The sequence below is a fragment of the Coturnix japonica genome, chromosome 2 (assembly GCF_001577835.2).
Source record: "Coturnix japonica isolate 7356 chromosome 2, Coturnix japonica 2.1, whole genome shotgun sequence".
NCBI classification, from domain to species: Eukaryota; Metazoa; Chordata; class Aves; order Galliformes; family Phasianidae; genus Coturnix; species Coturnix japonica.
This window is the reverse complement of record NC_029517.1, coordinates 4,643,499-4,656,938: the sequence shown is the minus strand read 5'-3', so window position 1 is coordinate 4,656,938 and position 13,440 is coordinate 4,643,499. Positions and strand designations below refer to the sequence as shown.

Below are 13,440 nucleotides of genomic sequence, written 5' to 3'. Positions count from 1 at the left end.
TGCAAGGCAGTGGAGGTGAAAGTTCCTACTGTAATCCTTACTACCAGCTGAGATGAAATTCAGAACCTTGCAGCAGCTGAAGCACCAACTCAGACCCATCAGTGCCTCCTTGAGTGTTATGATCTCTAGTACCGCAGAATCAAGCATCTCAAGACTTAATCCCCAATTTGGCAAGAGATCAGGAATTGAGAATTAGTAGGTTAAACTTCATTTAGCGCTGTCAGAAAAACAGACCATACTAGGTTTTCCTCAACAGCTCTATCAACCAATTGTTCCTTGGGCTCAAGTCTTCACGCCATCTCCTCCCATTCCCAAGATCCGCTTATGATGAAGCAGGCTGGACACAGGCTGCTATAAGCATGAAGCTCTTTATTCCTGTAGCATTTCCAATTTAGTTTTGACACTTCCTCCACTGGAGGCTTGAAAAAGTGCTTAGGGTACAGCATCACTTAAATGTATTGCTGTAAGCTAAAAACCAATGTTGGTAAAGGTGCTAAGCTGGAGGCAGTCCTAAACAATCAGCAACAAATACCAAACAGATCATGTCTGCTTTCAGTTACCCCTACCTTTGATTACTTACATTACATTATTATAAACCTTTAGTGTTTGGATATTTACTCTTCTAGCAGTCAATTAAGGGAATAAAAGAAGGAATTTATTTTAGCAGCAGTAGAAAGAAGGTCAGTATTAGCAGGCCATCCAACAGAGCGGATTTCTAATCTTCTAATTCTGCTGCCTGTACCTTAACGCTTAATCCATTTGTCTTCTAAGCAGGAAGAAAGTTCTGACCCTCCTGACTTTGTGGAATCACATCAGAGAATCATAGAGCAGCTTGGGTTGGAAGGGACCTCAAGGATCATCAAGCCCCAACCCCCTCTCTGCAACAGAGGGTTTTAAACTGTGTTTAAAGCTAACACTTACTATGGAATATAAAGAATAAGTTTTACCCACAAGTACCCAATTCCCTTCATTCACTGAAGATTATCACCACATTAACTGTAGCAACTACAGTGAAGGTATTCCCAATCAGAAGTAAAACTCTGATAAATCACTGCCCTGAGAGCTATAAACACCCTCATGTTTTTCATTGTTCATTTCAGATTTACTGTTCACCACCTACCACACCTTCAGAAGCTATTTGAAAACAAGGGCAAATAAGACAGATAGAAAACAGAGATCCAGAAAGCAATCTATGCTACTGCACCAGGTCTCAATGATTTGTATGAAAATAGCAAATAGAGAAGCAGAGGAAAAGCTATACCTTTGTCACTATGGAAACTCAGACATTTTATTCCATTCAAGACCATTCTCTGACTGGTCTCCGCATTAATTTTGCCTTCTATTTGGTGACTTTGGGTGGCATTCAGTTTGAAAGCAGACCACTCTGCTGAACAATGACTGCAGAGGATGATAAAATATGCATTTCATTTGGATATGTTTTTTTTTATAGCATTGTCTGCACTAACAAAATAGAACAGATGTAATTCTTTCAAGATCAGAAAAATACTCCCAACTAATTTTACAACACATTGTCATCTGTAAATGGAAGCAGCACCCATTTCACTCATGCCCTTGCGCAGCTTCTTCCCCTTCCTGTTCATGCGCTGCTTCATCATCAGGATTCATCTGAGGTGTGGGTAACGAGCTCTCCAAACTGTTTATGAGTACTGTGTCTTGGTTTTGGGGATCAGTTTCTAGTGTTGTTTTTGAAGCAATTTCATTAGGAAGAGTAAAAGAAGGTAAAGATGACACTGTAGGTAGAAGGTGGTCCAACTCCGGCTGCCTGACTGAGCCTTCAGGAGTCTTCGTTATATCTTCAGGGCCCAAAGCTGTGGTGTTCTCTGGGAAATTAAGAAGTATTTTACAAAACAAAGAACCAAACACCCACCAGCTTCTGTCCATCCCTCTGGTTACGATGCCCAGAAAATCAGTTTGAATGGCACACCTCATACAGGCACAGCACACAGAATCACAGCTGCCAAATACACAAGCTGCGTTTACTCAACTCCACAAAACTCAGTAAAATCCGATGCTGTAGTAGCTTAGAGGTCTGGAAACCCCAAGTACACTTACCAAAATAAGCAGAAGGGTCATTGTTTGACATGAGCTTTTCAGCGCCAACAAAAGAGCCTGCTCCTGGCATGCTGAAGGAGGCAGAGGAAGGAATGCTGGACACGTTCGTTAAGTCAGTGAGTTCAGGAAGTGAAATACCAGACATGTCAAGAAACCCTGAAGAAAGAAAACATTGGGACACTTTGAGATTAATGCAAGATTTCAGCTTCAAAAAAAGACATGCTACATGCAGACTGAAGTTTTTGTATTCAATTCTCAAACTTGTTAAGACTTTTTTGGTTTATTTAAATGTCCTCTTTCTTTTGAAAGGGAGTAGGTTGGAAAAAGCATGCAAGAAAACATACCTGGATCCATAACTCTCTGGAGAGGGGGAGGAGGAGAAAGTGAGCTTTCAGGTGAATACCCGCTCATTTCTTGGCCTGTGGAAGGATCCAGGTTCATAACTACTTCAGAGCTGTCACTTTGAGAAGTAGGTGCCAATAACGGAGCCTAGAATAACACAGTAAAACATATTTTCATGCTGCAAGTGTTACCTGAAATCAGCCTTCCCATGAGACAGTGTTCGGCCTTGGTCTCTAACTCCATCAACCCAGAGAGAACTTGTTGATGCTGAAACTGATCATCAAGTCACTGTTTATGACTGGTTACAACATATTCTCTCAAAGCCAACACGTTCTTTGAACAGCTGATACTTAATTCTTGTAGGTGTGTTTTATTCCCTAGTCAGAAGGATATTCTAAACTACATTCTCGCTGATTGAGACAGTTGTCACATCCTCAGAACAGGAAGCAAGGGTCTGTCGCAAATGTTTTTCAGCCAATACTAACGAAAGAATAACTGGAATATCCATTATCACACCCAAATACCCGACTGCAGTGATGAATACAGAAAGATACCAGATGGAATTTTGAGATACCAGATGGAATTTTGAGGCAATAAAGGCCATTTCTCTCTCAAGCCATCATTTCTGCCATCTGCTTGGCATCATCAAGTCTTACTTCTGCAGTGCTCTGAAATACTGTATTATGACTCTTAAAACAAGAAGAAAATGATGCAGTTCCACAGGATGAGTGATCTTACTTCCTACATACCTCTGTGTAACCATTAGTGGATGGTACAGGAGTCCCAGCTTCTGGTAAGGGCGAAGGTGGTTTGCTTTCTGGCTTTTTCTTTGATACTATTGACTGTGTTGGAATCCTGTGCAAATAGCCATATCCAATACCACATCCCAAACTGCACAACAGAAATAAAACAAGACTTGGAAAAAATCCTTAACAAAACCAGTAAGCCTTTTAAATTCTGACTTCTAAAACAAAAAGAGTTTGAGTCTTTGAAACTGGAGCAGGAAAATACCTACCTGCAAAAATCCTTTCTGCTGCTGGCAGAGCACAAGGAATACTCTGCAAATGATATTTAAATAGATGCAGCTCGGCTTTTGATTAGCTATTTTCCTATATCTTCATGAAATATATGATCTGCCCCCATTTGCATTTCGTTCTTGCTTCACCAAATGCTCAAGTGTGAAAGTGTAGCTAGCACATCTGCTAGCAAAGAAGTCAGCATAAGTTTTACCATCAGTGTCAACTCAAATCAGATTAGATCCAGAACATGCCTAATACCTCTCAGCTATTTCTTTTACTTAATGATGAACAGTTTCATGTGAGAAGGAAATAAGCCTTAAAGTGAAAACAACGAGCTGTAATCAATGACAGTATTCTTAACAAGAGCTCATTCACAGTCAGTGCATAACCTGTCATCACCCAGTGGCTGTCCGCAGATCAGTACCTTCCTTCTCCACCCCAAGCTCCATTGGGAGTCACAACTACCTCTCGAATGGAGTCTGCTTCAGTGTTATAAACCATCAGCTTCAGCGGCTTTCCCTCATGGGACTCAATCAGCGAGAAGAAATCTTCTGACTAAGAAAAGAAATAACAGCAGTTATTAAATGTATAAGATGAGGAACTAGAAAGAAATTGATATTTTAGGCATTTACTTCAACGTGAGTTATTAAAAACCCAAAGATAGACTAGAACTCGCTAATGTGCACTCTTTTTTTTTTCCCTATATCTATTTAAATAGATTAATAAATGAATAAATACTGGTAAAGTTTACCTCAGCCATTAAGCATCTCAAACCTTAACCTCACAAAATCCAAAGCAACCATTCCCATACATCCTATGTGCGTGCAATTAGAGTTATAAATCCTAACACACAAACATAGCAGGAATGAAGACAATATTACATGAAGGAACACCGGCCCTACCTCCTGCAGAATCTGATCAGATCCAACAATGTAGTCGGTGTATGGCTGCAAACCACCTATAGCTGCAGGAGACGCGGGTTCAACATCCTGTGAAAGAACGGCACCTGTTACCTGCGCTCTCAGAGCATGAAATGACTAAAAGCCAACTCAAAAGGCAACAGAAGAGCATTTGGTCTACAGGACAAAACAGAAGTCTTCACACAGTCTAATACTAAGTGCAGCACTGCATAAGACACACCAAATACAGAAGGATCAATTAGAAAATGAGACAATTTGAAGCTGATAAGACGCTGCACTTATTTAAAGAACCAGAGATATAAAATACCAGCTCAGTCTTTCCTAAGCTGTTCTACACTTTCAGCTCTCCCTCTTGGTTTTAAGAGGGTGCAGGCAACACTGACAGTCAACAACTTGTCCCTGTTCAAATAGCTCAAACTTCTGAGTTTGTGTTCCTCTCCTCTTTGTGATTTTCAGCACTGCACTTCTACATACAAACTACTCTTAAAAAGAAATACAAGGTTATAGGAACACCAGCAGGCCACCAAGAGACAGTCACCTGCATCTGCATTCTACATACAGCAACATTCTCATGCAAAAGGATCTGTAAATCCTTATGGAAACATTCCTGGAATACCTCAGACTGTGAGTTTGCAATCCTTCTGAATGGCATACCTCAATCTAACAGGAAAAAGCACACACACACACACAGAACAGATGAAAAGCTTCAAGTCTGATCAGTAAAACTGGAGGTTGGCAACCTTGCCTGTAGCAGGGGGTTGGAATTTGATGATCCTTGAGGTTCCTTCCAATTCAAGACATTCTCTGATTCTATAAAAGACCTTTTTGATGTTTCACCCCCTAGGTAGAATAGATTCCACTAATAAAACAGCACATGGCTGTCTTGGAGGAAGCTTTGAAATGGAAGTTTATATTCTGTTCTTAACAAAAACTTGTTGGAGAAGCAAAGAATTCTCACTCACCAAAACATGCCACACGTGTTCATTGGCACCCTGGAAACTGCAGAACCTCACACTGGCTCCGAGAAGACCTTGTCCTCCCCACATGTTACTGGGGACCACCTCCACCTCTCTTATCTTCATCGTTTTGATGTTATACACCTCCAGTTTCACTGCTTTTTCAGCATTTGCCTTCAGTAGATCTTTCAGCATGTTGTTTTCTTTATTCTGCAGAGTACAGATGTGCATATGGTTAATGCTATTTCTAGTTGCAACTGTAACATAGATGTCATACTTGTAGCAGAACTTGAATATGAAGAACCAAAACAGTCCTTAGACTTTTACAATCAGTCCAGCAGAGCAGTTTTCTTTTATTCACAAGCAGTCTGTGCTATCAGCTCATGTCTTTCTGAAGCAGGAACTACCATCATTCAGTTTAATTGCTTACTTTCCTCTTATTTTATCCTCTGGTAAGTCAGTCATGTTAAGATCTTAATATCAATTAGAGGCAACACTTCATGGCTGATCAGTACTGATCCTTGGGCCTAAGCTGTGAGCCTTCCAAACCAAAACAATGCATTAAAATGTATTCAGTTCTTCCTCAATAACTCAGAACTTTGTGACCAGCCCTAAACCATAAGCAGAGAGGCCACGTGGCACTTTTCTTCCTGCCCCTGATTCCTTCCCCTGTTTTATCAAATGTTGAGACAGCTTTGCTTAAACAAATGTTGAGCTCTCACCACTGACTCACCAGCTCAGTATTCACCTCGTGGCAGAAAATAACCATGTATAACACCACAAGCACAGAGTGAACCTGTTAATAAGCCAGGGTGGCTGAAGGCATCAGTAAGACTCCTCAGGTTTTGGTTTACCTTTTTAATGCCACATAAAACACCCAACACTACGTTCTCTATGCTGACACCTTTGGCTTCTACCTTTTATAATGACGATACCCCAAGAAAGAAAAGAAGAATAGAAAAGAAAACAAAGCTTTAGAGGAGAGACTCACCAGCCTGGTGTGTCCTATTGCAATGATGAAGTCAAAGAAGGGCTCCAGCCCTCCTTGCTGAGCAGGGGAGTTCTCCTGAACCTGAAAAAAGATACATATATATATATTAATAGTGTATGGATCTGCAGTTATGCTAAGCTTAAGCGTTAATTATTACACTTGAATCAATATTTACTTTTGATTGAATCAGAAATGAGATAGCAAGCGGCAGACACTGGATGCAGCCCACAACAGCGAACTTATATGTATATATGTATATATAGATAGATATAGATATATAACATTTGTTTCCAAACGCCTCTTGAGGCCTTTCCTCATTGCCTGAGCACACACATAAGCGGTCCCCAGGTGCAACACCACCATCTTTCACACGAGTGAAAGCTGAGGACGCAGCCCGGGCCCTGCCCGCCTCAGGCAGCGCGCCGCCATAACCCCCACCGCCCCGAGCCGCCTCACCCCGTGTACATGGAAACCCTCAGCGCCGCCGTCCGGGAGCTCGGAGCTCGAGCCCAGCCCCATGCCTGGCAACACGGCTCAAGCGGCGGCGCCGAGCAACATCTCCCCGTAACCCGAACTCAACGGGCGGCCCCACAGGCCTGAGCAGAGGAGAACCGAGCGTGGCGAGACGGCAGGCACCGCCTATAGCAACGCCTCCACTCCCGCCCGCCGCCATTACCGCCCCGCCCCGTCATGATGTGGGACGGCTCAGCCATCTATGGGCGGTCTAATCTAATCTAAATCTGCCCTCTTTTAGTTTAAACCGTTCCCTTTTGTCCTATTGCTATCAGGCGGTGTAAAAAGCCTCTTCTCCCTCCTGCCTGTAAGCTTGAGTACCGCAATGAGCTCTCCCCGGAGCCATCTCTACACTGACCCCCCTCAGTGTGGACCCCCTTCCTTCACAGCAGGGGAAGGGATAACTTGGTATATATATATATAAACACAGCCAGAAAGCCCAGTGTATTTCCATTTATGTTTGCTATGGAAGTCAGTGAGGAGGATCCCACCCCTATGCCTTTACTTTGATAGGAAACCTGTCAGAGGATCTGCCTTCACTTAAGGTGAATGGTAAGGAGGCTTCTGAACTCACAGTTCTGAAGGAATAGGTGGCAATTGTGCACGAGCTCTTCTAAAGGAATTCAGCTATAAGTTAGCACACCTATGGGCTGTAATAAGTCATCGTCCTAATAGAAGCTGGCAAGAGGGATAAGCAGTAGAATGACAAGGTGATTCAGAGCAGTAAAAATAAGGAGCAATTCCAGAAGTGTAAAAGGATCGAGAAAGATTAGGTGGGTAATAAAAGCAAGGGTGTAATGAAGTGTAGATAAATAACGTGTCAGGAACCACTCTGACTGATTGCAGGTGTGAAATGGTGGGCTATGAGCTGCTCAGCAACAGCCTGGGGTTTACAAAGAGGTATTTCAGCAATTGGTAGTCACCAAAAAGCACATCCAGTGGGGGAGAGCAAAAGGGAATAGTGAGGAAGATATTGGTGAATGACCATGTGAATTCCATTTTCCCATTGCTTTTCCTAAAGAAAAATGAAAACAACCTGTAAGAACTTGAAAAGATTGAAAAAGAGCATTAATAATAATTAGGTATCACACGTAGGGGGTGATTAAGCAAACCAGGACTCATTCATTTGGGTGAGAAACAATTGAAGAGAGAGAGAGCGTGTGCTACGAAGTCATTTGTGGTACAGGGGAAGTAGACAGGAGCTGAGTGTTTGCTCTTGTTCCCTCTTATAACAAGGGATCTGTTGAAACTGTGAGGGCACGGGTTCAAAGTAAGCAAAAAGAGGTGATTTTTCATGTAACAGCTCATTGAGTTCTGCAGCTCCCTACCACAGGAGGCTGTGATGCCAAGAGTTCACTTGGCCCCAAGGAAGCACTGCAAGAGTTCACCAAAGAAAAATCCAGAGAGAGCCAATGTGTACACAGAAACCAGTGCAGCAAAAGGTATTTTCTATGCTGAAACCATCTGAGGGTTGGGCCAACCAGCAGCCCAGGCTGCCCAGAGCCACATCCAACCTGGCCTTGAATGCCTGCAGGGATGGGGCATCCCCAACCTCCTTGGGCAACCTGTTCCAGTGCATCACCACCCTCTGGGTGAAAAAGGTGTTGGAAGATTCACATTCTATATCAAAACTGTATGCTATTTCACAGAGTTCATGTTAAAGTCTGTCAAGAATTAGGAGACTTTCATTTGACTTTTTCCATCTATATGATTTTTCAACATTTAATGCATTCGGACAATTTTATTTTAATAGCTGTTAATCTGACAGACTGTAAAGCTGTTTTAGAGCTGGGAAATGAAGGGAATGGAAGGGACCTCAAGGATCATGAAGTTCCAACCCCCCCACCACATGCAGGTCACCAACCTCCACATTAATACCAACCCAGGCTGCCCAGAGCCCCATCCAACCTGGCCTTGAACACCTCCAGGGATGGAGCATCCACAGCCTCTCTGTGCATCCTGTGCCAGCAGCTCATCAGTCTCATACTAAAGAACTTAAATCAGCAAATGGCCAAGTGTAACACTTGAATTATTCTCCATGACATTTTTCCAGCAGGGGATTTTCCTTTTATAGTCAAGTCAGTACGTGATAAAAATACAGCCAGTTTTGCAAGGTAAAATGTCAGGCTGGAGACATGAAAATTAGCAAGCCGTTAGCAATACATTTTGACTCTTAGAAAGTTTTAAATCACTTGAAATGTGGCATTTCACTGTTAGGGCATTTCGGTGTTATGGCATTTTAGGATTAGAAAAATGACAGCCTTAGGAAAACCTGTGTGTGGTCTTTCCTTTCCTTGTGAAGGAAACGCAATGTATCTTCCAGCATAATGGCACTAAAACAATGTGACACGCAGCTGACAGATTCTGCAGAGCACTGTAAACTTCAAATGCTTGTTTTCCGAAACCTTTTGTGTGTTTAGCAATTACAACTCGCTTGCAGGATCGCTCTGTTCTAAAGGTTCCAATGTAAATGGGAGTTAATAGGTGAAACGTGTGCTGACCATTCACAAATGTGCTTAGATGTGTACACAGATTGTATGAAACTGACTGTGTTAGTCATAGATTTCTTTTATTCTGATCAGTGGAGGAAAAACAGACACTTCTAGGGGGTGCCCTTACAATAAAGGAGTTGTCCTTCATTGTGTAAGTAGCTGTCCAGTATAGCAAAGGAATTGCTGTTCTTATATATATTCAATTTAAATAACATATTGATGTTCACAGACAAATAAATGTGGGGTGTTTCCAAGGCAATTCAATTCATTGCAGCAATACAGCATCACTTATTGCATTGCCTTTCTTGTCATATTACTGAAACCTGCAGAGTCTAAGCAAATAGTTTGTTTGCTCAGTTACTGTACCAGCATGCCAGTGCTATCAGAATTACTCAGGTTGTTAGGCCAAGGTATTTCCTATACGAATAGAGATCTTGGAAATATTCCAGCATTTAAGCTGCATTCAGTACAGGAGGAGCCTGGCAGGCTGAGTTGGTAGCAGGCAATCAGTAATGCAGTTCTTGAAATAACTTGAATAGTGTTTGATGTAAATTACCTTAAAGCTTCAAAAGTGAATGGGTCTCCTGTAAGCCCTATGTCAGCCCAGTGAGGATGTATCAGGTATCTGGGGGCATATAAAATGGTTGTGTAAGTATATGTTTAAGTAACTAAGTAACTTCCAGTGGAGCCTGAGGAAGTGCTCTGCTCATAAAGTGAGGCTTTCTATTAAGAGGCAAACTAGTTAACTCTCTAGGTGATGTTCTCCTAGTCATCTGGTGGCCCTTTACTGGGCTTGTTCCAGTGTGTGTGTCTTTCTTGCACTGGGAAACACCAATCTGGATACAGCATTCCAAGGATACAGTCTAACAGCTGCTAAATAGAGGGGGAAATTGCTTCCTACAGCCTGTTGGCTACACACCTGCTAGTGCAGCCTAAATTGTGGTAGGCTTTGTTTGCTGCAAGGGTTCACTGTGCAATTTGTTGTTCATGATGATCCTTTTCTAGAGTCCCCCCAGCATGCAGTTACATGTGGTTATTCCATACCAGAGGCAAAACTTGACATTTGACTTCATGAAGTTTCTGTCAACCGATTTCCAGCCTGTTCAGGTCTCTCAGAATCCCACCATCTACTCCCCCTGGTTGGTTAATACCTGCAGGTGTAATGAGCACACTCTGTTCCATCATCTACAAGGACAATGAACAGTAGTGACCTGAGGCATGGCACCTGGCCACAGGTTGGACCTGACAATCCACCCAACTACTTTATTATCTAGTCATCCAGTCCTTAATCCCCAGTTTGACTACAGACACATTGTGCAACATCCTCTGCTCTCCTCCCAGACAACTCACTGTGGAAGGCACTGGGTTGACTTTGGTGCAGTTGCCTTTGGTAAATCCATACTGGCTGATCTTTTTGGCCTTCGTGACTAAAATAATTGCACCACAGACTTCCTAATGAATGATTTTAGGCTAAGCAGCTTGTAGTTCCTTCAAAGTTGAGGATGCAGTGAAAGCAGGTTGCACTCTATTGGTATGGTCAAAACAAACTGGTTCAGTTTACAGTCCTGCTACTGTTGCAGGTGGACAAAGGGAAGGATCAAGTTGGCTTTGGGAGAAAAAAAACACATGGGAAAATAGAGATGTAAGGAGTTAAATGTGGTCGGTTGCCTGTAAACAGGCTGTGATCCGTATGCTTGTCTAGCTGTGCCCTGCATCTCATCAGCGGTCTCATTAAACTCCATTTCTAACTGTCTCCCACAAGACAAGAGACTCTCTGTGCTGTATGTATGGAGTGTGCCAGAGATCACAGATCACTAGGTTTTGTGTCCATAATGCCAGGAGATGGAGCAAGTGAGGGCTTGTATGTCTATCAGGGTATGGCAGCAATTTTAATGCAAGCACAGTCCTTTTAACACATTACATCTCCAAAACCATCTGATTCCATACCTGCCTGGTTCAGCTTTCTTGGAATGACAGAGAAATAACAGAGTGAAAATGCGAATAATTTTTCCCCAGTTTAGTGAGTCAAATCATTTTACCAGATGAAATGAAAACTCCTGGAGTTGATTCAAGGCAGCTCAGGACCGTGTTGCCAGGAATGGACTGATAACAAGTCACCTTTTTTCCTTCTGTAGCAACAAGCTGTTAGAGCAGCCCAGGCGTGTAGGTAACATTACCCTTGGCGCAGCTGATGGAACTTGCCCAACTCATCAGTTTTGTGTTATGTTAAGCACCCGTAACTGAAGAGCACAGGAGCCAATACCCTACTGCTGTATGCTGCTCTAATTATAAATTAGCCTTGCCAGTTGCTCCAAGCGCTTCCTTCCAGACTGCAGTTGTTACAGAAAATGCTGCTTTTTTTTAATACTGCTCTTCATTATTTAATTTGCTGTCAGTGCTGTAGTGCAGGTGTATCTTTGTGCTAAGCAATGCAACTAACATCTGTTATGACCAGTCATTTCTCTTGTTCACTATCTCAAAAAGGGAGCACTGAGTGTTTTGGTAAAGCTCTTCACTTTGCTGGTGTTTTGGGGTGAGATTATTAGCATCAATTTTGACATTTCAGATACAATCTTGGAGAGATGTAAGCATCTGCCATGCAGAGTGGGATTTGAATTGGCAGGCTTTCAGCAACACGTGCCACTGATGGTGTTTAAATTCATTCAGCACCTAAGCACATGTACTTGATTAACTGCAGAAGCACTTTTTAAGCATGTGAGCACTAGGTACTTATGCAGTCACGATTCAATGCAAGAGTTGTGGTACAGAAAGAAAAGTAAACAGCAAAACCCATTCTCCTCCAGGGCTTCCTTCCCCCTTCCTTAGCATTTTACACGGTTGGTGCCTGATTTCTCTCTCCTTTAAGTGGTTGACTTTGCATTGATGTATGTATGTGAACTGGAAAAAACACATTCTGTAAAACTGTGGGAACTCTGAAACTATAAATGAGTGGATATCGTATGTGTGAGATCACCTGTGTGTCCATCAGTTCACTGTAAAATAAGTTAAATGTCTACCTGAAGAGATGCATACACTTCCAGTTGCTTATATTTTTGTATGCAAAGCTGTGATGAAGGCAAACATTTCAAAACTTGTTAAGAAGATGGTCCTTTCTCTTTGTACTTTTCATAGGTAAATGTGGTAACTTCATGTTGAGGAGGCTGGTAGTCTGTTCTTTTCAGATAGACACATGGCAATCAAACTCTGAGATACTTTAACAAAGCCAGAAAGAGCAGCAATACGAGATTTGTCTAAATCCTCCTGGACTTTGGCACTTTGAGTGCCACATAACAGTTTTTCTGATGGACTGTTAATAACTTAGAGAAGTGTTTTTTTTTCCTGCTCTGATGGACTCATCTGCTCCTCCCATTGTTCTGAGCAATGTTTTGTCGCCGTCAAATCCAAGACCTCTTCCTGTAGAGAGTGACAACGCAATTTTTCTGAGCACTCAATCAAAATAACTCATAGTATAATTCAGGGTGAATGGGCCTCAGGAGATTGACGTTTTGGGTGGCGGAACTAGACTTCAACATCTCAAGCTACATTTCTCAGTTGGAGCTTAGTGGTATTCCTATGATACCAAAAACTAATCAGCCGTTTACTCTGATTTCTGTGGGTCTTTCAATCAATTTCCTTCACCTACAGTCAGTCGTAACTCATAAATTCAAGGTTTTTCACCCTTGGCAAGTCCTCTTGCATGGAGAACCTTCCCAGTCATAGTGCCCTACCTCCCCCTTATTCTCCATTCACATATGACCAAGAGGTTCACCTCGTTCACCAAGCATATGGCAAAATGCAGACAGTCCCCCCGGAGCTCTGCACTAAAACAATGTCTGAAGTGGAGGAATTCAGAAAACAGCTGCAATTCATCATCTGCAGTGTAATTTATTTCTCCTTTGGGCATTACAGCACAACCCAACATCAAAGCCACTCAGCTGCAAAACGAGTATACCATTTGCTTTGCTGTTGAGTACAGATTATGGACAAACAATTACTCAATCTAAATGGCACGGTGTCCAAAAAGAGAATAAACAGACAACAATATTCTTCAACAAAATTGTACGTAGGGAACACACACAAAAACTTTGGAATAATAAATTAACAATAGAAAATGAGAGAGCTGGGTAGTGGAAA

The 13,440-nt window shown here is 42.2% G+C and overlaps 1 protein-coding gene across 1 annotated transcript; it reads right to left on the bottom strand.

The window, feature by feature from the left end:
• Nucleotides 1-349: 349 nt before the first annotated feature.
• On the bottom strand, nt 350-6,955 carry GORASP1 (golgi reassembly stacking protein 1). The gene is made up of 9 exons (XM_015852897.2): nt 6,758-6,955; nt 6,302-6,382; nt 5,317-5,520; nt 4,337-4,423; nt 3,859-3,989; nt 3,165-3,306; nt 2,418-2,562; nt 2,074-2,229; nt 350-1,841 (listed from the first exon to the last, which is right to left on the bottom strand). Exons 1-9 carry the CDS (start codon nt 6,818-6,820, stop codon nt 1,561-1,563), a joined length of 1,290 nt encoding a protein of 429 aa, XP_015708383.1. The 5' UTR covers nt 6,821-6,955; the 3' UTR covers nt 350-1,560.
• Nucleotides 6,956-13,440: the final 6,485 nt, after the last annotated feature.

Excerpts from the sequence above, each read along its gene's own strand:
- GORASP1 (XM_015852897.2), bottom strand. The coding sequence starts at position 6,820 with ATGGGGCTGGGCTCGAGCTCCGAGCTCCCGGACGGCGGCGCTGAGGGT. Across the intron at positions 3,307-3,858 it reads GCTTGGGGTGGAGAAGGAAG|TTTGGGATGTGGTATTGGAT; the intron begins GTACTGATCTGC and ends TCTGTTGTGCAG. Across the intron at positions 1,842-2,073 it reads TGACCCTTCTGCTTATTTTG|AGAACACCACAGCTTTGGGC; the intron begins GTAAGTGTACTT and ends TTAATTTCCCAG.